Raw genomic sequence first — 24,411 nt, forward strand, 5'->3', positions numbered from 1 at the left:
TGCCGAACCGGTTTTGTTAAAAGTGCTTTATAAATCAATTTGACTTGACTTGACTCTACAGCCAAGTGGTGTACAAACTGAAACACCTCACTGAAAACACACAAGAGACATTGATTTGAAACAATTCAAGTGCTGAAATATTTTACTCAAGTTCATACACAAACAACTGAGAATGGTAACAGTAAAACAAGTTTTAGGTATAAAAGGCAACCTAAACACTGTTTTGATTCAATGAAAATTCCTCCATCAGATTTCCAACTTCACAGATACAGTATATTAAATTCAACAACAATAAATTATGCAAAATCGACTACATTTTAGATCTGCATTTCATTCAAATAAACAAAAGAACCAAGAGTTAAGCAAGCAAAAGTATTTCCCAACATCAAAATAAACCTCAAACATTTTCACATCTGGACATTTGCTTTAAAGAACAGAAACACAACTTGTTGTAATGGAAAACGAAATTTAAAAAACAATTTATGTAAATTGATGTAGTAGTGCTGCTTTGTTTGCAGCGGGTTTGGAGGTTAGTAGCGTTCTTTGGGTTCACTGAATTTGCGTCTCTTGGGCGCCGAGGAGGACGGGACCTCCTGGCTGCTGGGGAACTCAAACTGAGACATCTGAAAACAACAGAGGAAACACAGCAGACACAACGTAACCACAGCATGCCGCAACCGACAGGCCGAGTCTGTCTCCGAGACACAGAGGTGATCAAAACTGACTAATCTGTGATACAAGCCAGGTTCCTACGCATTTTCCATTTCAAAATTCATCCTTTTTCCAGGCCTTAAGGCTGCACTCTACAAGATTTTTATGTGAAAGTACATATTTTTGCGTATTTAGTTAATTCACTTCAGGTCGGAGACACATAATTCTTAATATGTAGAATAAGAAAGAGGATCAATCCTTTTATTATTTTCAGGCTGCATTTATAGTAAATTAGGACAGGAGGCCGGAGTACATTAATGACATGAGGATGAGTGTCTCACCGTTTTGTCCTGGGTGGGTGATGGCTTCTTGCTGATCTTGGTCGATTTTTTCTCCTGCACACACACACACACACACACACAAACACACAAACACATACTGTAAATTTGAAGAACTGTCTTCAAGACATTTCATCAAGTGTCTTCAGGTTTCACCACAATTCTTTAACATCAAATAACTGAATTCCAATTTTTTTTTCTTTTTTAAACCTGGTAAAATCTAAATTGTATGGTAGTTTTCTACTAAAAAACATCACAGTCCTCAAAACGTAGACAATATATTGCTCAAGTATTGTACTAAACTGATTTTTCACATTTCTTTTCTATCTTCAACCACAATGGCTGTGTTTACATGCACAGATGCACAGATCATACCTGACTTAGAATAATCTGGGTAAGCTTATACTCTAATTATGAGAAACCTGGTTATGATGCCTGGCTTACTCCCATATTAAACGGGTTACTGTAGCATGGAAACATTTAACTCCTTTCACTTTTGGTTTCTGCAGTCTGCGCGAACTCAAACTCACAGAGCGTTACAGTATGTGTGCATTTTGATGTCAACAAAAAAACAGCAAGCAGTACTTATTATTATTTCTATTCTAAGTAACCTATTGCTCAGTCAAAGAGGAACAGGGGAAATTAATCACAGGGTATGAAAGGTTCATGTAAACAGATTAATCTGAATAAGACCTTAAGAGCCAGTGTGGCCAATAGCCCGGTGCATGTAAACATAGCCAGTGTTTTCAGTGTGAAGGGGTTTCAAGCCCTCTAGCTGTAACCAACAGTTTAAGCGGAGAATTGGCGGTTGTTGAGGTTTGGGTGGCGGACTGACCATGGCGGACCTGATGACCCTTCCACTCCTGGTCCTCTTGAGGGCCACCTCCATGTCAGAGGTCCTCTTCACCAGAGTGTCCATCTGAGAGGGGACAGATGGCCGTAACTCCACCGGCCACAAGAGCACTTGAAGTGGCCCTTCGCTTCGTGTTTACACAGCGCTGACAGGCTCTCTGATCTTTACTGACTGTTGTGAACAGTACTGTGTTGGCTGCTGTTGGTCAGCAATCTCCACTGTTATTTATTTTTATTTTATAACACAGCTTTGTTCAATACGCAATTCTGTCCAATAAAGGCATTTTGAGGTCTGTTTTTTCTGAGTAAAAAGCACTGTATCTAATCATTCATATCAGTGCCAAGAAGCCTGGTCAATTTTGTTGGTTTCTAATCAAATTAACTATGACCCTGATGAAGGCCACAAGCCAAAACACATTGGTCTAACAATAAAGTTGTTCTATATACTACAAGTGTTGCTGGAGTTTTGACCTTTTTAATCAAATTAACTATAAAATTTTGACACCTTGTGCCAAGATGACGTGATTCCTTGGTGAGTGCAGACAGTCCGGCTGGACTATTTTGGCAGTAGTATGGCAGAAGCTTGTAAATAACTACAGCTTGTAATAAAACCATTTAAAATCCAAATCCAAATGATTGTGTTTGGTGTGTAGCAGTGTAATAAGCGCTTTGCGTCAGGGCCTGAATCACCCTGTCCAGGCCTACTGTGCCACAATGACTGACTCACTCTACATTACCTCTTACTTGGGGTATTCTCAGGTAAGCAACCTGACTGGTCAAAACACATTCTTACTGTGCTGATAATTCCCAAAAACCACATTCCAGCTGTAAGCTCATGCTGTGTTAACTTGTGTGGTAACATGACTTCGCAATTTTCCTTGTTTTTTTCCTGGTTGTTCTACTGTTTGTACAAAGGCCATAATCCCAATGAGGATGTTCTGTGCTGTGGTTATCGTAACATAATCACAGCAATAGTATTATTGCTATTTTTAAAACCAATGATGACACGTGTTCAGGGTTCCTAAACATTTTCCATTTTAAAATTCCATGCTTTTCCCAGAGAATTTTAGTCGGTGGTCAAAATTATGTTTTACAATAGTGGGTTCGCTATATCACTGCCAACTGTATTGAGACTGAACAATAATATTTTTTTCCAAACTTTTACAGACTTTTTGCCCAATTCCAAAACTTTTCAAGACCTGGAAATTACCAAATTAATTTTCCATACTTTCCAGACCTTTGCAGGAACCCTGTATATTCAGGTTGACACGGTGCTGTCCAGGGTTCCTACTGGCTGCTGTTTAGGGAACGCTTTTGTATTTCGCTCTTAGGTTTTGATTCCTCACTTCCTGTGCGTTGATAGGATTTCCTGCCAGTGTCTGTATCTGACACCTGAAATTGATTTGGGCAAACAGGGTGAATCTACAGTGCATCAATTAAGCGTGGTGGGACATTCTTCTCTACTCACAACAATAAAAAAAAAACAACTTTGTGATTTAGACTGATATGTGTATTTTTATATAAACGTCTTACCTAGTGCAGCTTTCAGTTATTTCCCCAGTATGTCACATGCTCACTCTGTGTTGCTGCTAATGCCACACCAACCTGTGAGTTTACGGTGACTTCCTCACACACCTCCATCTTCTCCCGACAGCTCATCTGGACCTCTGAGTTCATCCAATAAAAACAGCACAAAGCATATTCAATAAAATTTATACAGCACAATTTCTATGACTGATATTGTCAATGTCTTTATACAAATGTTAAGTTTTTGTTAACGACCTGAGGTATTCTTTTGTCTTGCTACACTGTCACTTGAGGCTCCTGTATTCAGGAATTTTAATTGGGTTATTAGGGTGTTTCATCAAGTTAAATGTAAAACTTTTTAAGGGACCATTTTTATGACACTGAAAACTAATTTCATAATTGAAAAATCTGAAAAAACTGAAAAGATCAGAATTGAGAAGATCAGAATATAACACCAAGGACTTAAACCCTATTTAACAGTATTCAAGACCATGTGAGGCCTTGAGTTTAGATACTATAATTTAAGACATTTTAATACTTTTTCAGAACCTTCAAAGATAGCTAAATCTACCAGCTGCAAGGGTGATGTTTAACACTTAACAGGCATTTCATCTCAGAAAAACCCTACAACCATTCCATGCAAAACAGACGCCTTAACTTAATACTTAGTGTATACTTAGCTATAAGTTTAAACATATTCATCCATATTCAAAACCTTGATTGTGAAGGATATTCAGGACCAATATCAGCCCTGAAAAAGTTATTATTATGTAATCAGTTGGTAAGAAAGCTCACCTAAGTCAAATCACATAGTTATGGGTTAAAGTGAACTCAGAGGAAGATTTACCGGTGTCGTCCAGGTATGAGTTCTCATTGTGAGGCTTCTCCACGTCTTCAATCACATGACTCTAAAGATGAAAACATGTTATCTGAACACCATGATAGCACCATGTCAACACCGACCACAACAACATCATTCAGACTGTTGATGTCTGACCTGGGCGGTAGAAATAAGTTGCTTATACAGTAGTAATGGATGTAGTGAACAAAATTATTTTAGCCAACAATGATAACATTATAGTCAACGGAAATACGTCCAGACTCTTTAACTGTAGATTAGAAAAACTGACACCACTGCATTAGTGTTAATTCAATTTTCAATGTGTAGACATTTTCCAATTTATGTGTTGATCTGGGAAATGCACACATACACATTTGCAAGATTCCCGTTATTTTTGGGAACATTGTAAAGATGGACTAACACGTACTATGCTCTGTGTGTTAATGCATGTCTGTGTTTGGATAATGATGAACTCCAATGATAAGCATGCATCTTCATTTGCTAGTCTGCAAGAGTAAACACATCTGTAACTGGATAATGTAAGATATTTCATAAGCTTTCTTTTAACAAAACAATTTTTTTTTCACAGATAGTTATGGAAATCATCTCTGCAGTGCTTTTTGTGTATTTTCGTCAATCATAGAATGAAATAAAACTATTTCTACTATCATCTTGGTCCAGAATCATTGACTAAAGTAAAAAAAAAAAAAGTTTGTCAGTGAGTACTAGTGCCATTAATTTCATGACAAGATTAAGACTGTCTTACAGTAATGGGTGTAATACCAATTCTTTACTTAAAAGTAGATATATGGCATTGATCTTACAGAAGTGGATGTAGGACACATTTCCAAAAAGTAGAAATAACCTGGTGGAATATCATCTGATAACAGCATTCTGGTACGAGTAAGACTCTGTGATTCAATATTCCTGAGTAAAAGTCTTGATGCATTTGATAATAAATCTATTTACTGTAGATATTAAAAACAAGCTAGGAAACATTACGTCTTCAATTCTAGGTCCTCTATGGACTGACTGAAATTTACTGGGGGTCCGTTTATGCCGCTCTGATTACTTCCTCTAAAAGACGACACACTCCAAGTCAAAAACATGACGAAAACTGATCATGAGTGAGATGAATGTTGTGGAGCAAAAATTAGGATTATCCTTTGAACTGTAGTGGAGGAAAAATATCAAGTTCCCAGAAATGGAAATATTAAAATAAAGTACACATACCTAAAAAATATACTCAGGTTCTTAATTAGTTTCCCCTGCTGAGTGTAAACCAGCTCCATGTCTAAGTTGCTGTGTGCTGACCTGCGACACAGCGGCCTCCTCCTCCATCTGCAGAGCCCACTTGTCCCTCGAATGCACAGGCTCCTCCTCCACCTGCAGACATTAGGCAACACAGCTGTCAATCAAAATAAAAAATCTGCTCCCAGAAGTCTTGACTGCCATGAACCTTGTTAGTCAGGAGTCTTTAACCAGTGAAAGGATTAACTCTAGAAAGGGAGCCAGTGGATTTTGGGGCTCTAAGCAAAGGCCAACAAGCCGTCAGTTAAAGAGGGTAAATATAATTATGACGACTATCATCTTGTATGATTTAGAAAATCCAACAACACTGCTTTGTACTGAAACTGGATGTAGGAGAAGTCATGGAAGGACATTTTGAAAGCTGAAATATTTCTGTTCTAAAATTCAAACAGCGGTTAATTGAGAGCAGTTTGGCCTTTCTAGTTTTAATGAAACCAAATGATTTTCCTTTTTTTTTCTTTCTATTGATCTCTGAGGGATACCTTCATCTTTTTCTGGGGCTCCTGTATTCAGGAATTTTAATTGGGTTATTAGGGTGTTTCATCAAGTTGAATGTAAGACTTTTTAAGGGACCATTTTAATGACACTGAAAACTAATTTCATAATTGAAAAATCTGAAAAAACTGAAAAGATCAGAATTGAGAAGATCAGAATATAACAGCGCACCAAGGACCTAAACTGCTATATTTAATTGCTATATATTAGATACTATAATTTAAGACATTTTAATACTTTTTCAGAACCTTCAAAGTTAGCTAAATCTACCAGCTGCAAGGGTGATGTTTAACACTTAACAGACTGAGACAGGGGAACTGAAGATGAATTTCTCATCTCCGAAAAAACCTACAAGTGTGTTAGTGTGCTTGCCCACCTCCACAGAGAGGTCAGAGGTCAGGCTCAGCCACACAGCAGCACCCCCTGCAGCCGGTGGAGCTTCAGTGTCTCTCTAAAGGACACTTCAGACACACTTGAAGTCACAGGGGATCGAACCTGAGACCTTCTGATGTCTCTAACCAGTGAGCCTCGCTGCTGCTGCCTTCAGCGAACGTCCAAAGGTAAAACAGTTCGCCATTTTTGAACCAACAGACACTTTTCCAGTTCAGTGGTCTCTCTGATGTCTCGAATGGCGTGACTTTAATCATAAGCACATTCTGAGTTTATTTATATATTTATATAATCAAGTTTAACATTATTTAATATGCTATAATAGACAGAATGTGGAGAAAAAAAACTTTAGAGGGTTGAAGAATTTTTGGGGTTACTGAGAAGCTAATAATGTTTTAGAATGAACAGGATTTCCTAATGTAATTACAAGTAGAAGAAGAAGGAGAAGAAAGAGAAGGAGAAGAAGAACAAGGGGAAGAAAAAGGAAAAAGAAGAATGAGAAGAAAAGTAAGGAGAAGGAGACAAAGAATGAGAAGCAGAAGAATGAGGAGAGGAAGAAGAAAAAGAATGAGAATGAGGAGAGGAAGAAGAAGAAGAAGCAAAGGAAGAAAAGGAAGGAGACAGAGACAAAGAATGAGAAGTAGAAGAATGAGGAGAGGAAGAAGAAAAAGAATGAGAAACTGACACCACTGCATTAGTGTTAATTCAATTTTCAATGTGTAGACATTTTCCAATTTATGTGTTGATCTGGGAAATGCACACATACACATTTGCAAGATTCCCGTTATTTTTGGGAACATTGTCAAGATGGACTAACACGTACTATGCTCTGTGTGTTAATGCATGTCTGTGTTTGGATAATGATGAACTCCAATGATAAGCATGCATCTTCATTTGCTAGTCTGCAAGAGTAAACACATCTGTAACTGGATAATGTAAGATATTTCATAAGCTTTCTTTTAACAAAACAATTTTTTTTCACAGATAGTTATGGAAATCATCTCTGCAGTGCTTTTTGTGTATTTTCGTCAATCATAGAATGAAATAAAATTATTTCTACTATCATCTTGGTCCAGAATCATTGACTAAAGTAAAAAAAAAAAAGTTTGTCAGTGAGTACTAGTGCCATTAATTTCATGACAAGATTAAGACTGTCTTACAGTAATGGGTGTAATACCAATTCTTTACTTAAAAGTAGATATATGGCATTGATCTTACAGAAGTGGATGTGACACATTTCCAAAAAGTAGAAATAACCTGGTGGAATATCATCTGATAGGAAACATTACGTCTTCAATTCTAGGTCCTCTATGGATTGACTGAAATTTACTGGGGGTCCGTTTATGCCGCTCTGATTACTTAAAAAAGTAAGGAGAAGGAGACAAAGAATGAGAAGCAGAAGAATGAGGAGAGGAAGAAGAAAAAGAATGAGAATGAGGAGAGGAAGAAGAAGAAGAAGCAAAGGAAGAAAAGGAAGGAGACAGAGACAAAGAATGAGAAGTAGAAGAATGAGGAGAGGAAGAAGAAAAATAATGAGAATGAGGAGAGGAAGAAGAAGAAGCAAAGGAAGAAAAGGAAGGAGACAGAATGAGAAGTAGAAGAATGAGGAGAGGAAGAAGAAAAAGAATGAGAATGAGGAGAGGAAGAAGAAGAAGCAAAGGAAGAAAAGGAAGGAGACAGAGACAAAGAATGAGAAGTAGAAGAATGAGGAGAGGAAGAAGAAAAAGAATGAGAATGAGGAGAGGAAGAAGAAGAAGCAAAGGAAGAAAAGGAAGGAGAATGAGAAAAAGAATGAGAAGTAGAAGAATGAGGAGAGGAAGAAGAAAAAGAATGAGAATGAGAGGAAGAAGAAGCAAAGGAAGAAAGGGAAGGAGACAAAGATTGAGAAGTAGAAGAATGAGGAGAGGAAGAAGAAAAAGAATGAGAATGAGGAGAGGAAGAAGAAGAAGCAAAGGAAGAAAAGGAAGGAGACAAAGAATGAGAAGTAGAAGAATGAGGAGAGGAAGAAGAAAAAGAATGAGAATGAGGAGAGGAAGAAGAAGAAGCAAAGGAAGAAAAGGAAGGAGACAAAGAATGAGAAGTAGAAGAATGAGGAGAGGAAGAAGAAAAAGAATGAGAATGAGGAGAGGAAGAAGAAGAAGAAGCAAAGGAAGAAAATGAAGAAGGAGAAGGAGACAAAGAATGAGAAGCAGAAGAATGAGGAGAGGAAGAAGAAAAATAATGAGAATGAGGAGAGGAAGAAGAAGCAAAGGAAGAAAAGGAAGGAGAATGAGACAAAGAATGAGAAGTAGAAGAATGAGGAGAGGAAGAAGAAAAAGAATGAGAATGAGGAGAGGAAGAAGAAGAAGAAGAAGCAAAGGAAGAAAAGGAAGGAGAATGAGACAAAGAATGAGAAGTAGAAGAATGAGGAGAGGAAGAAGAAAAAGAATGAGAATGAGGAGAGGAAGAAGAAGCAAAGGAAGAAAAGGAAGAAGGAGAAGGAGACAAAGAATGAGAAGCAGAAGAATGAGGAGAGGAAGAAGAAAAAGAAGCAAAGGAAGAAAAGGAAGGAGACAGAATGAGAAGTAGAAGAATGAGGAGAGGAAGAAGAAAAAGAATGAGAATGAGGAGAGGAATGAGAAGAAGCAAAGGAAGAAAAGGAAGGAGAATGAGAAAAAGAATGAGAAGTAGAAGAATGAGGAGAGGAAGAAGAAAAAGAACGAGAATGTGGAGAGGAAGAAGAAGAAGAAGCAAAGGAAGAAAAGGAAGGAGAAGGAGACAAAGAATGAGAAGTAGAAGAATGAGGAGAGGAAGAAGAAAAAGAATGAGAATGAGGAGAGGAAGAAGAAGCAGCAAAGGAAGAAAAGGAAGAAAAGTAGAAAAGGAAGAAGAAGATATTTATTAGTGCCCTCTCACACTGGGCTTATGAAGGCTGACAGCTCACTTCAAGCTACGTTCAAGCTTTTGTTTTCTCTTTCTCTTTGTTCTCTCTTTCTTTGTCTCTCCCTCTGTCTCCCCCTGTCCTTCACCTGCTCCAGTCTGTCTTTCTCGGTGGTCATGTCCACCTTCAGCGTGTGGAAGGGTGTCACCACCTCGCCCATGGCCAGCTTCACCGGCTCCTTCTCAAACTCCATGATGTCACTGTCGCCCTCCTTGAAGCCCGGAGGCTGGTAGTCCTGAGGAGTGACTGGAGGACAGACAGAGGGACAGACAGTGCTGAAACGATTAGTCCATTAATCAATTAGTTGATCGTCAGAAAATGTACTGATTAAAATTTGGATAATTGATTAATCGTTTTTGTCATTTATCAAGTAAAAATACCAAACATTTGCTGGTTACAGCTTGACAAATGCTAAGATTTCCTTGCTTTTATTTATTTATTTATTTTAGGATCCCATTAACTGCCAATTTCATGACAGCTAGTCTTCCTGGGGTACAATGCAATACAAATAATCAATGATAAGATAAGAGAATGCTTAAAATAACAAAAGTAATGAAAAGGGCTAAAGGAAACAAAATTAATTCAAACTAAATCCAGTGATTTACTTTGGGGTTTTTTTTGGCTGCTGCTCAGACTAAGTAAGCAATTTTAAGAATCACTTTGGGTTCTGATAACTTGTGATGGGCATTTGTCATTATTTTTTATATTTTATAGACTAAACGATTACTCGATTAATCAATTAATAAAATAGAAAAAGATAGATTAATCAACAATGAAAATAATCGGTAGTTGCAGTCCTGTCGAACGGGCAGACAGCCAGACACAAATCGACCTCAAAAAGACAGCCGGTCTGACCATGTGTAACTGAATCTTCTTCTAAAGCCTGATGAAAGCCTGCAACCCCACACACACACACACACACACACACAGACACACACACACATACTCCTCACTCCTACACACATACATACACATACATACTCTGCTCATTGAAGTGGCTTCCTTTATAAGGGAAACAAAGAAGCAAGAAGTGTGGCCGCTAACTGTAAAGTCTGTTTGTTTCCCACCGCAGCGAATGTGTCCATCAACAATCAAGTGTATGGAGGTCAAACGGTTTCAACAACAAATGTCACATGACTCAAGAAATATATGTCAGACACCACATGTTTAAACACACTGCACAAATACTATATATGCAGAATGATTTGCATCTGTAACCTACCATTTTAAAAAATGTAAACATAGGCAGATACTTGGAGATCAGCCCAGCGAAAGCATAGACATTGTGCGTTACTTGGTGATACAGGCAACAAGAAAGTATCCACACAAATATATTCAAATCCAAAAATGTGAACTTGCCAATTCACAAATAAGTTTAAGGACTGTGATTATGACTAAGTTATGCAAAGGGACATGTTTATGTGAAGATATAAACTTACAATTGTTAGTGTTTATGTACAAATCATGATATATTACCAAAAACAGAAAAGCATTTATTCACAAATGTTTTTACCTATTTATAAATCAGTTTACATTTTTTTGAAATGTGGGTTAGATACAAATTGCTCTGTGAATTCTGCATATATTAATCAAAACTTAAACATGTTTATTCACAAATGTTGTTACATATTTATAAGTCTGTTTACATTTTTTCAGATGGTGGGTTACAGATGCAAATTACTCTGTTGCCTATATATTTGCGCAGTGTTTTTTTTTTTAAAACGTGGTGTCTGACATATATCTCTCTTTTTTTTTGGCTTGTTTTGAAACCATTTGATCTCAACACAAGTCGTGTCAAACTGTCCTTCAGCAAGACACTGAACCTCTACCTGCTCACTCAAGTCTCTCTGTGTAAAAGCATCAGCTAAATGCCTAAACTATAATGTAAATGCATATAAGCTTAAATCCAAACCTGTACTACATTTCAGAGGTAGCAGAAGATTCCAAGCACCCTGATAGAGGTTTTATAAAAGCAATCTCTATACGCTTGTCCGCTTAATAGATTATCTATTAAAGAAGATTACTCTTGAGTTATGCAACAATTAATTTATGCTGCACCGCTGGAGATTATAACTGTGCTAAAGGTGTGTGTGTGTGTGTGTGTGTGTGTGTTTGTTACCATCGTCATAGTAGGACAGCTTCATGTTGAGGCAAACATTGTCTGGCAGAGGACCCAGGTTCTGCATCAGAGTGTAGAGCTTCCTCACCAGCAGGATGCTGGCCTTCTTAGTGTTGCTGCAGGTCATGGTCGACACCTTGTTGTTGTTGCTGCTGAGGTTGACAGGAAGCAGGATGAGAAGTCAACACCAACCACCAGCCCACAGCTGGTAAATCTTGGTAAATTTGCCTGCTCTTTCAGACCCTGTGGCAGCTAACCAACCATCATTATTTTGATGTAAATATCTAGCTGGCTGTAAAATGTTGACAGTGGTTGGTGAATTCTGAGGTGAACCTGCTCCTGCGGATGTTGACTAAAAAGTGCACTAGTGCTTTCTAGCTGCTCAGGTGGAGGGGCGGAGCCTATGCATGACTGGAGCGGTGAAACTATATTGAATTAAAAAACTTCACTTGTTACCACTGAAGTGCTGTGGTAGCACAGTGCTGTTGGAACTAAGCTGAACAAATATGTAATTCATGCATTGATTCAGCCAATCACAGTTATAAATCAACGAGCTAATTCCTAGTATGTGAATGTACCATACACCAACCCAGAGCTGGCTCATGCTTGTGTGACTTCTACCGTACTGCCTGGTGTCTGAGCAAACACTATATTTCCCTTATGCAAGGTTCTTAGGGCTCTGCATGGCACACATAAAGAGCACATACCGTAATTCCCCATAGCAGCGCACATTGCAAAAAGTGTTACGAACCAACGAACTCACTGAGCCCGGCTCTTATAGAGCTGCTCCTGTCCTCAGGAACCTAAAAAGTAAGTTTCCTCCACTGATATGAAGTTTACATTCAATGTTTGAGTAATCCTCCTCATACCTCTCTTCACATGTTCCAATCCTTACTCCCAAGCATATAACATATCCTACCTCTCAAAGTCCATCTGAGGTCCCTTTGCTGTGTATTGGATCTTAAACTGGTAAAACTCTGTCACTTTCTGAAAGTGGTGAAGAGAGAGCTGTGTGAGGCTAATCATGTAAACAGATAGCAACATGGAGCCTAGCTGATCGGGTGTTTAAACAGCAACTGCAAGGACTAGATTTGCAAATTACCTGGGGGTTTTCTGGATCAGTGTATATCTAGAAAGGGACAAGTGAACATAACTTCAGCACACTGGATATTTTTGGATTTCCTTAAGGCCTCGTAGAAAAGAGTAAAGGCCGCAGAAACTGTAATCATCAAGATTGTCAATGTATTGTAGATCTCCATCAGGTCAAAAATCTTTTGAAATTACTGTCAATGAAAGGTGTATTTCTATTGTGACATACCTAGGCCAGCACCTCACCTCGATGTGAGTATCACTATCACCATGAAGACCCAACATAATGTATGTCAATAGGTAACAAGATACTCACAGACAAAATGACTGTCCGCAGCTGGTGGAAAAACAAGTTTGAACATATCAGTTACATGAGACACAGCAAAACTGTAAATCAGGATTGGCTTTGCCGGTTTTGTGAATTTCTGACTTTTAGGAGTGGTCTATAACTTTATCATGATGCACCAAGCTTACATGACAAATCTCCAGACTGATGGAAAAAAGCAGGAGATGACTTACATATTTCCTCTGAATGGCATCAAAGCATCCCTGCATCCTGGAAGGATGAAATAAACACACCTGCTTAACAGTGAACATGTTCTCTGACGTTCTCCCACATACATTCTTTAACAAGCACAGAGTGAGTCCTGAGTCATAATGATATAGCCAAGTGTTCTGCCACTTGAGTGAGTGTGTGTGTGTGTGTGTTTGTGTGCGCGCACGTGCACGCCTGTGATAGATGGAGGCATAAAACTCAAACAGCCTCACCTTTAAAACATAAAAGAAAAAAAGACGTGAAAAAGGAGAAAAGGTAACTAAACTAATTAAACTGTGAAAAATTACTTCTTCACCTTTTTAGCTAGTTCTCCGTATCATAATGCATACCTTTTTAACAAAAAATACCCCAAAAATAATTTATTTTGTTGTATTTTTATATCAAAATCCTGTTGGATTGGAATGATTGGATTCCGGTGACTGGAATTTATCTATTTCAAAGAATCCAGATTTCAGGCTAGCATCCAGTTCTTCTGAGTCACTTTCCATGTTTGTTCCGGTCCAACCCGCCCACTTTTGAGTGCCTGTCCCCCAACATCCTGTTTCAACTAGAGATACATCCCATTACAGAAAGCAAGACCATCGAAAGGCCATTTCCCAGTAACTTTAAACAATGGCTATGGGCTTCAAGTGTCAAACTGTACTTGAGTTATTTACCACTGAACAATCTGATTGGCACCAGGACAACTGCGCTCCTCCCTAAGAATCATCACTTTCTGCTCTGTGGGAGAGGAAAACAAAGATAAGCCGCTCATTAGCAAATATTTGAAATGGCAAATGGAACTCAATGGCAGTATTGTTAAATTGCATGAGATTAAACATCAAGACAACTAGTATCACTTAAAACTCAGGGTAGGAAATTAACACCAGCCACCAGCCAAATGTTGGTAAATCTTCGGCTGTGGCTGATAAGTTTGGCTACCAGCCACTGGCATGAAACTGACTTTTGTTTGTAGGTCGTATCCAGTTTTAAAAATCCAGTTGGCTGGTAAAATAGTTAAAGCGGCTGGTGAAATTTGGGATGTACCAGCTGCTGTGATGTGGAGACAAATACATTTCCATATGTGATGTACCTTCAACATATTTGCTCCCATAGGCTTTCTCTGGGAAAAGGCCCCTGAGGTAGGTGATGCTGGACACTGCAATGGCCAGAAGTTTCTTGACAACAACCAAGGACTGCTGCTCTGTGGCAACCGTGTTGGGCAACAGCTGAGTATCCTGTTTGAGTGAAACAAATTACTCACAGGTTGAATGCGTGGTCCAGGTAAACATGGCAGCAATCCAGCAGATGCTGTCTTTGTTTTTGTTTTGCAGTTTTGCTTTTACTCACCACAGTTAACACAAACATTAGCAATCTAGAAACTAACAACTGCAAGTCCAGGTGAAAGGTAATAACAAGCAGAAAACTGATATTTTCATTCAATTAGGTGTTCAGTCTTTGTAAACTCATGCTGTTACGAACAGAAAGGTGCAGCAATCTGCTTTATAAAATGTATGAGCTGCAGTCTTTCAACCTGTGACTGTGGTAGTCAATGGACAGAGCCGGCCCTTAAGCTTGAGTCAGAATTGACTCCTGTATTTACTTTTTAGGGAAAGGGGGGAATTGAACTTGACACGTATAAAATTTCCAGACGGACAAAAAAAAAACGTGTTTTTTTTTTTTACTTATGCAGTAATGGTGTTTGCAGCATCACTATGTCTTAGTCTACATGTGTTTTACCTGTGTCTGTGCAGTCCTCAGACGCTGCACACATGCCATGGTTGCGGTGAAAAACAGCAAATTCAAACTCTGCAATGAACAGAGAACAACAGTTTGAGGACCAAAGTGGCCTAAAATGAATCTTTCTAAAGTTAAACTAAGGCTAAACTAGCGCTAACATTAGCTAACCTATTATTAGCTATTACTGACAGGAGCTAATCTGTCAACTTTTCGCATTGTTATTAACCTAGCTGGTGAACATCGATCTTTTACTCACACAGCAACAATAAAACTGTCTTTTACTAAAGTAACACAAATTACAAGTAGTTAAACAGAGCACCTTTAAAACAAAGTCTGGAAACAAGCTAGCTGTTAACGCTAAGTAAAATCGTTCCCGCTGACTGTTTGATTGACAGGCAGCAACATCAGTCACCAACAAGTAGCCAATCAAAGAGCAGAGATCTTGGCCTGACTGCCCTGCAAAGAAAACCGTGACCAGGAGGGATGCTGCTCCTCTCGTTAAATTAGTTACGTTATACTCGTAGAGTAATGGGCCGTACTGTATGTGTGTTATTTACTATCACGTTAAACAGACTGTATTTCTTTTGTGTTGCTCATGTGGTTTGTGTTGATGCAGTGCGGCCCCCGCATCGCCCCTTCTCTCTCCTCACTCTAAAATCATTGGACGACAGACTGTCAATCACAGTGGCTGCGCAGTTTATGCCATTTCATTGGCTGCATCGACAGGCTAGACGAAGCGTTTCTACTCTGCTATTGGTTACTGTATATGTCTATCACATATAGGAAATCCCTAGTGGTGATGTCACAAATCGTTTCGCCATTTTTGCTGAGGAGCAGTCGTGTTCAGAAAAGGATTAGATTTAGTACAGGTACAACAACGGTACTTCGCGTATTCATCCATCTGAGTTTTCTGGCACACGGGACATCTACGTGTCCAGCACAGTCGCACCATGTCGTCAGAAAACCCGGACTCAGACACTCAGATGGACTACGAGGACGAAAAACAGGTGGGTTTCTGCTGTCTGTCAAGATGTTGTTGGCTAGCCACTGAGCATGCTAGCTAGAAGTGGCTAACACCAGCTAGCACACAAGTGAAGTGTTTGCAGTATGTTCGGTGGTGCGTTGAGGCAGGGAAGGAGTCGTGGGAAACAAATAGAGCATTGATAAGTCGTTCAGGGACATAGGAGACGTCTGTCATTGCTCTCCGGCCACACAGTGGATCTTGCTACTGTGTCACTCCGCTGTGTCCCTTGGCTTGGCTTGTGTCATTGGCTCGCGGGTCCACAGCAGCTCGGGCCTCATTGGTCTATCCCAGGGGTCTCAAACCATGTGCCGTGCAGGGGCCGAGGGTCTGCAGGGCTTCACTCCAACCAAACACCACAACAGCTGATTTCTCCGATCGGGACACCTTAACCCGAGAGGGGGGGTGAAGTGATCGGTGATCTTTGGTTGGAGCTGCAGCAGCCTCTCGGCCCTCCGTGGCACATGGTTTGAGATTCTGACAACAACTGCAGTGGTGGCAGTGCTTCCGCATTCCCACATACTGCCACAACAACAGCAATGATGTGCGTGGTTTATCTCTTTTAACAATTTCTGATTCAGAAGCTAATGACTGAGACTGAATGATCAATCTCGGTCGGACCTTGCAGCCTATGGTTTTGCTGTTGTCAGCTGTCACCTCTTGCTGTTTGTTTCTGCTGTCTAATGTTGCTCAGTTATCGAGGAGGGTGCTGATTGGCTGCAGAGTGGTTTGAGAGGTTGGAGTTCAGGCTGTTGTTGACAAAGCTTTTGGCCAATATGAATCAACTTGGATGTCTGTGCATAAGAGATAAAGTTGCACTGAATGGAATGGATAGTGTAAAGTGCACAAAGTAACACTGCATTTGTTTTTGACTTTCAAAGTGGGCACCTTCAAGGCTGAATGACCAGAACAGAAACCTACTGTGAAATGAGGGGCAGGGCATGGCTTATTAATGAACATAACAGTTAAAAACTGTTCTGGAGGAGGAGGAGGAGGAGCGCAAAGTATCTAGTGGGCTCTGCATTTTCCCTGCATGGGGCCGAATATAGCAGCTCATAAATTTCTCGTCATGGGCCCAAGTGAATCAGCACACCCGGTGCCACATGTCCCCCCCCCTCCTCCTGTGGGAATCTGTTCATCGGCTTCTGTGTCCTGACTCACATTTTATCCCTGCCCCAGCAAGCTTTGCATTCTGAGTGCCCTGTCTTGTCTGCATAGTGGAAGTAGGTCTACGCTGTGTGCTGCTCACTCCAGGTATACGTGAGAGGCTTGCATAAACGGCCTTCGGAGTATGTCCGCTGTGCTCCTGCATGTTGTTTTTTTCCTTACTTTTACTGGGGATAGCGTTGACGCGCAATGAAAACACTTGATTGACACGGTGCACACAAACAAGGTGTGTCCTGCTAACCCAGTTTCAGATGAGAGGTGTCTGACCAGTTTGGCCAGAGCTAGGCAGTGTTATTCTTCAATGTTTGTAGCAACATGAATGCATGCATTGTTTACATGAATCAACACCTCAGGTTCATGTAACCTAACCTAGGCGTTGGTCAGAACCTGCAAGCACTCTCAAATACTATTCATATTATTGCTTCTGTAACCTTAAATCCCAATATTGATTGACTATATAGTTATGTATCACTTTGCAATACAATGTGGATAGTGTCTTGTAAGCACACATGCAACCAATGTATGCATATTAACAGACAAACAGAGGGGATCATTATATTTACTGGAAATGGGCTATTTATGGCTGTGATTCTCAACCTTTTTCATATCAAGGACCCTTATTTAGTCCACATTGGAGCCACGGACCCCCATTGGATGAGATTTTGTCTCTCAAACCCAAATCTGAGAATATTTTTATTATGATTTTGTCCAGAACTCCATGACTGTCTGTATTGTAGGTAGAGAGATAACAGAGAAACTATGATCAGAACAGTCATTCCTCTACATTCTCTAACTGTGTTAACTTCTTGTAAATGAAATAATGCTGAAGTTTAACACTTCATCAGTTTGCTGGGGACCCCCTGGACCAAGGACCCCTGGTGGTCCCCGGACCCCACATTGAGAACCACTGATTTATGGAACCCATGGCATGACACTGATAGGAAGCAGAAAGACAGGGTTGTTATGTCCATATCAGCTGTAGAGAACCACATCAAGCAGTGGTGATTTAGCAATTAACATCAAACTGATTTCTAGTTCAGGATTTCTAGTTCAGGATTTGCACTCATTATCATATACAAACTGTTCGTTTAAGTACAAGATGTTCTAAAAGTTCTAAAGGTCTGGAATACATCATAAGACTGTATAATAATAGTTACTTAATAGTTAATAATAAGTTGATAAGGACTTGTATACAATTGCGAGGGTCATAGCTTCATATTCCATAGACCAGTGTTAGCATTAACATGTTAATGTGAGGTTGGTGCCACTTCATCAGAACCAAAAAACCCTGGAAAGCCCTTGTGCACAAAATCCTTATAAACACTTTTCCCTGAGAGGGACGTGGTTATTAGTGATCAATACAGGCTTCTAAAAATCGTAAAGCCTCTCTCCAGCGCTCCATTAGTTATAAGCTTTGTCCTCTGAGTGAGTTGTTTCCTCGCAGCCATGAGGGCGGTAAGAGACTGTTGTAGAAAAACATTCAGGCTGTGACTCATACTATCATGAAGAATCTTCAATTCCCACAACTCATTGCCATGGTTTTAAGCCCACTTCACAGCAGAGCTTTTCAAGGGCTTGCACTAGCAATTTTGGTGTTTTTGAAGAGGGAAATCGCCCGGCGCTCCACATTAGACATTACTGCAGGAATTTTTGTGTTTTCGTACTAGCAGCAGCATTTTTGTAATTGCAGTGCGACCGTAAATGAGTACCTGTCACATAAACAGCTGTTCAGGTTGTGCTTAATCTTCTCAAGGTCTGGGAAGAGTTTATCTTTTCTTCTCAGATTTACTGACTGACAATTTGAAGCGGCCCTGTTGAGTTTGTATGTTTTTTGTTCATTTGTTCTTGTCTCCACAGGACTCCCAGGAGAAGAATGCTAACCCGGTGAAGGCTGAGGAGGCCAAGCTGAAGGCCAAGTACCCCAACCTGGGCCAGAAGCCTGGAGGCTCCGAGTTCCTCATGAAGAGACTACAGAAAGGGGTAGGTGACCGCAGCTGGTCCGGGACTGGGTAGGAGATAAGGACCTGCCTCCTGGTTAAAGACCATCCTCTAACCAGAAGGTCCCAGGTTTGATCCCCACAGCAGCCTTCAGTCAAAGTGTGCAGCACTTAACTGAAGCACTTAACTCCTACCTGCTCATTCATTATGTGTCACATTTGATGTAAAATGTAAATGAAACTGAGAATATTCAAGCTTTTGGTCCAGCTGAATTTTGACACATATACAGTGATCAATCTAGCTCCTGTGCATCATTTGTTTAAGTAAGTAAAATTGTATTTATATAGCACAGGGAAACTCAATGTGCTTCACTTGAAAGTAAAACTTGAACAAGGAAAACACAAATTGTACAAATTAAAGGAAAAATCCACCCTAGAACACTTTGACACTGTTAAAAACAAACACAGCTATTGGTGATGTAACTTGTATTTCCTGGCCCATTTTTTGGTGTGTGTTTTTTGTACTTTTCTTTATCCTGCAGATAACTGGGCAAACATAAGACGACGTCACAGTAAGATATTTCCAGTGTGGCTACAATGGAGTTTTATAGCAGAAAAAATGTGGCAAGAGCTTCTTTTTAGACCCACCATTTTGCACAGACGTTGTACAATCACACAGGGAGAAATCCATTGTAGAAGATGCTGAGATACCAATTTTTCCACCGACAGCATCCTCAGTGGACCATAATGCAATGCAGCTACGTTGGTAGCATGTGAAATATGAAGGCCTCTTCGATGGCTTTTTTGTAATTTGAACACCCGGGCAACGGCATTGGTCTCTCTCCACTCTCACTTTTTCTTCAGTGGAAAAACGTATTACACTATCACTATTGCTATTTCTCTCTTCACCGACACATATATATATATAGCACAAAGAACCCCCTTCTCTGGGGGTTGTCAAGAGGCATTCTGGGAAACATAGGAAATCTCTAACTGAAGTAGAAGTAGATGCGGCAGGTTGAGGGAAAGTGGGTTCACCAAAAAAGTAATCACAAAATAACTCCTGGAATACACTGAACATCACAAATTAATGATGTATAACAGTGTAAGAGTGTCCCAGAGTTTTTCCTTTTGGGTGTTGTGTTTGATTGAATCAGCGCTACGAAACCCTCATTAACTAGATTATTCCATGAAATTGTTTAAATATGCTTTGAAGTGTTTCATCTTTCGGGCGAGAAGGTCCGCACATCAAATCCAAAATGTTGTCTTTGATGAAAACCAGTGAGATCAAAAAAAAACCCCAAAAAAACGGCAGACCTCTAAAAGCGAGCGAGTGTCTCTTTTTTTCTTTTCTCTCTTCTCACGCAGCCAAAGTACTTTGACTCGGGCGACTACAACATGGCCAAGGCCAAGATGAAGAACAAGCAGCTTCCCGTGGCGGGGCCCGACAAGAACCTGGTGACCGGGGACCACATTCCCACGCCGCAGGACCTGCCGCAGAGGAAGTCCTCCTTGGTGACCAGCAAGCTAGCCGGCTAGCCTCCGTCACCCCCAGAAACACCCCCACCACACCCCCCCACCCCAACCTGGGGCTCCCGGCAAGCGTCCCTCCCTCCCTCCCTCCTCACCCGTCTCCCCCAAAATGTCCACCTCCAGCCTTCCTCCTCCCCTCTCTCTCTCTCTTTCTCTCCCCCCCCCCCTCCCCTCCCTCTTCATCCCCAGGCACCACTTGGCTTTAATATATCGGGCAGAGTTGTATAAGTTTAACTCCATTTGCTTGTATGTGGGTGGGGTGGGGTGGGAGGGACGGAGGACCTTCTCTGCCTTCTCACCGCACACGGCTCTGCCTCCTCTGCGCACTCTGCTCTAACCGCCTCCCTTATGTCTTGGTTTTCGGTGTTCCAAGATGCGTCACAGTAGATGTGTGTCATCGGGCGGGCGGGCTGGTGGGGGGGGGGGGTTGGATGGGGGTGAGTTAATGCACTTTGTATTCTGTACAGTATGTATTTCTTTGCATCCTGAATGACACCAAAATAATGTCGTGTGTGTGTGTAAGGGAGTTAGGAACCATGGTCGCACCGCGTTCTTTGACATTTTGTGTTCCCCATCCATGCTGGTGGCTGGTTGGGGGGTGGGGGTGGGGGGGGGGTGGTTAGATATTTGTGAATAATTGCTTGCATACCAAATCTCTGAGGGGCGGCTGCCTATCGTAAGCATTCGCTCAAACCATATTGGGAAATGGGGGGGTGGGGGGGGGGATGGGTTCCTTTTATCTCGTCCTTCGGTCATCTTTTGTGGGACAAATCCCGAGGTCGTCAGCCTAAAGGGATCTGAAACTGCACATTTTTATTTTTCTCTCTGCTCACGTTGCTTTAAATCTTGACTCCCTTTGCTCCTGTTCTCTCTCTCTCTAAATATGCTGCATGATTGTAACATGTAACAAAAAAAAAACAGACAAACTTAACACGTCTTTTGAAGGGAGCGGGGCATCTGCTTAGATTTAGAGATTTAGGAAGTATCAGAACAACCACACGGGAGCCGAGGAATGTCCACGGTCACACCTCCTTCCTTCCTTCCTTCCTTCCTTCCTTCCTTCCCTCCTTCCTTCCCTCCTTCCTTCCCTCCTTTCCCTCTTGCTGTCCTGACAATCCATACACACACGCTCCTGTTCGCGGCCCAGGGCAAGAGCCAGCCGAATATATCCCTGTATCATTTTTAAAGGCTGGGAACCATGCCAATGTCCGTGTTAAATCTTAGTTTGGTGGCTGTTGAGTTGCATCAAGACGTGTGTTTACTATGAGCCTAAAAGATTTGTAGGGGGGATTAAAACACCCTGCATAAGACTGTATGCTTCTGTAAATAATACTCAGAAAAAACATGGGCGTTTATTTCTTGTGTCTTTTGAGACTGTTTTCTCCTGGTTAACCGTTATATCACTTTCAAGATATAGATATATATCACAATCAGGCCTAGCTGGTTCCCTGTCGGTGGCAGTTCGTGTTGTGAAACACTAATTCGATAAAGAGAAGACTGCCAGTTAGGTCCCTTATACACTAGCTGGATTCCAGACTTGTGTCTACTCTTCACATCAGATAGGAGCCCCCACAATGCCTTGCTGAACAGTTCCCTCCTCCCATATTGACACACGAAACAGACTAATCTTTGATCCCAGTGGTGTCATGGGGTAAACAGCAGGCAACCTGATAACCACAGGTGTCAACCCAGCTCCTAAGATCGTCATCGCGGGCTTAAAGTGGGACACTGCATGCTTGCAGGATGCGCTCACTCCAACACTTGGCAGAGCGGAGAGAGATTTTATAACACGCGGCGGAGAGGGGGCAAAGTGTGAGCGTGTGCTCTCTGCTCGAGTCCCACCTGTTGACGTGGTTCAGCCTCTGGAAAAAAAAGAGGTCGGAGGTGTGATCGACGAATCTGCAAAACTTTGAATGCGTGCGGTCCAGTTTGAACCGACTGAACTGGAGAATCAGCCTCCTTGTGTAATACTGCTTCAGGGAACGATCACAAACGCACACTCCGCCACTAGATGATAGGGTGCATGCACCATCGCATTCTCAACCTCACATGTTCCTCATTGAGACTTTGAAATGTGTCAAACTGCAGTGGGTGAAAGAGAATTGACCTATAAGTATGCTTGTTATGGTGTTGTATGAATGCGCTGCTTTTCTCTGTTCCAGCCATTGTAAATAGACTTTAACGGGGAAGGTTTTTTTTGTGTTGTTTCTCACCTGCTTTTCACTCTTTTCATGGCCTGAGCTATTTCTCTGATTCAATGGTTCCTCTCTCCTCTCAGTTAAAAACACTACTTCTGCTCTATCTACGTGTACTGCAGAGGCTCTGTGAATCTGTATCATATGGATATATGTGTAAATGCTGCTGATTCAGTCGATGACAAATCTTAGAGACGATGCCCTGTAAAGAACACCTGTCCTCTATGATTCTACCAATCCGACTCTCTTCCTCCCTGAGGATCTCTGATCCAGAGTCCCAGCTCCTGTGGCGAGGTCAATTCACTTTCTGACTTTGGTCGGCATAAATGGCAATTCTACCCTTGAATTTTGAACTTGCACTGCTGAATTTGATCCAGCTGTGGGTCTAGCCAGAGTTGAAATGATTTGACCACAACTCTTCATGTCACTTTGAACGATAAGGGCAGACCGTTAAGCATCTGATTGTGTGTAAAAGCCTAATCTTGAGCTTTAAGAAGTAAACTTGTTAAAAAAAAAAATATGGGTGAATAGGCTACAACATTGGACAGGAGTTCTTGAACGCTACTTGATGTCTGGCTTTGCACGGAGCAGTTCAATGAGAGGATATAGCAGGGTATGTTTAAATACCAAGTCACAGGGTGTCTCTCGTTCAGCTACGATAAACACGTGCCAGAATGTATAAAGAAATGACAGGCTGTGTGCTCTGAAGTACTTTGTGCTGCTTTTACCTTATCTGTTCTCTTGTTGTTTTGCAAGTAAATGATGTTTCTTTATTCATGTGTTCTCTTACTGCATAATTACTATATTTCATCCTGGCCCAAAATAACTGCAGGGATATCAGAGGCACCCTTGCTTCCAAGAAAAAAAAAAAAAGGGGTTTACATGATAAAGAGGATGACTGGAGAACACAGGAATGATTTTAAGACTTCAGAAAGTACAGGAGTACTTGGAATGTTTCAGTTGTGTGGGAGTAGGTGAGAGGATTTTTGTCAGTATTTGAAATAAACTTTTACATTAATAAGAGTTCCTTGTTGATGTTTTTCTCTTGGTGTCGGGCCTCTGTTCTGCTTGTTTGTACCATTGGTGTATAATAGGGGCAACTTCTCCTTACATCAGGACCAGAAGTGGGGGACTCGAGTCACATGACTTGACTCGAGCCACAAATTTGAGGACTTGAGACTTGCTTGACTAACATTGATAAAAGACTCGACTTTGACTTGGTATTCATGACTTGAGACTTGACTTAGACTTGAGACAGATGACTCGAAAGGACTTGACTTTTTTTTTTTTTTATTAAATATTTGCATTTTTCTAGATATTGATATTGAGAAGTTACTATTACCTGGCTGAAGGGGAGCCAGGGCAGGAGGCTTAACATTGTGATGTAAATCTTTTGTTTCGTAGTTCTGTTTTCACTTTAGAGCCCTTTAGAGCTATAGGGCTGTATTATAATTTCAGAGCCCCACTCTCCATTGTTGTTCATTTAGGATGCTTGTTATTGATTGCCACAAAATGTCAAATATCAGTAAGATTTATAAGATGTAAGCAGGCTGCAACAGTTTTTGTTAATGTTGAAAATAAAACTCAACTTTTCATGCTCACTGTCTTTTAACTGATTTGAATGTGGAAACTTGGACTTGACTTGCTTGATTCTCACCACAGTAACTTGGGACTTGCTTGAGACTTGAAGGTTAAGACTTGAGACTTGCTTGTGACTTGCACATGTGTGACTTACTCCCACCTCTGATCA

At 40.8% G+C, this 24,411-nt stretch overlaps 2 protein-coding genes across 2 annotated transcripts; one reads left to right on the top strand and one right to left on the bottom strand.

Moving 5' to 3' along the window:
* Positions 1 to 246: 246 nt before the first annotated feature.
* hormad1 (HORMA domain containing 1) lies at positions 247 to 14,847 on the bottom strand. Its single transcript, XM_071541922.1, has 15 exons — positions 14,809 to 14,847; positions 14,162 to 14,297; positions 13,746 to 13,809; positions 13,053 to 13,089; positions 12,850 to 12,870; positions 12,547 to 12,573; positions 12,364 to 12,431; positions 11,445 to 11,596; positions 9,414 to 9,571; positions 5,524 to 5,595; positions 4,216 to 4,276; positions 3,447 to 3,508; positions 1,825 to 1,908; positions 993 to 1,046; positions 247 to 623 (listed from the first exon to the last, which is right to left on the bottom strand). Exons 1-15 carry the CDS (start codon positions 14,845 to 14,847, stop codon positions 531 to 533), a joined length of 1,128 nt encoding a protein of 375 aa, XP_071398023.1. The 3' UTR covers positions 247 to 530.
* Positions 14,848 to 15,646: 799 nt separating this feature from the next.
* Positions 15,647 to 20,862, top strand: ensab (endosulfine alpha b). The gene is made up of 3 exons (XM_071541923.1): positions 15,647 to 15,815; positions 18,854 to 18,976; positions 20,302 to 20,862. Exons 1-3 carry the CDS (start codon positions 15,759 to 15,761, stop codon positions 20,470 to 20,472), a joined length of 351 nt encoding a protein of 116 aa, XP_071398024.1. The 5' UTR covers positions 15,647 to 15,758; the 3' UTR covers positions 20,473 to 20,862.
* The last annotated feature ends 3,549 nt before the right edge of the window (positions 20,863 to 24,411 follow it).

This window comes from Centroberyx affinis, unplaced genomic scaffold (genome assembly GCF_046629955.1).
Source record: "Centroberyx affinis isolate AG114_WGS23_722 - 3 ecotype Tasmania unplaced genomic scaffold, CSIRO-AGI_Caff_v1 ptg003971l_1, whole genome shotgun sequence".
In the NCBI taxonomy this organism is placed as follows: Eukaryota; Metazoa; Chordata; class Actinopteri; order Beryciformes; family Berycidae; genus Centroberyx; species Centroberyx affinis.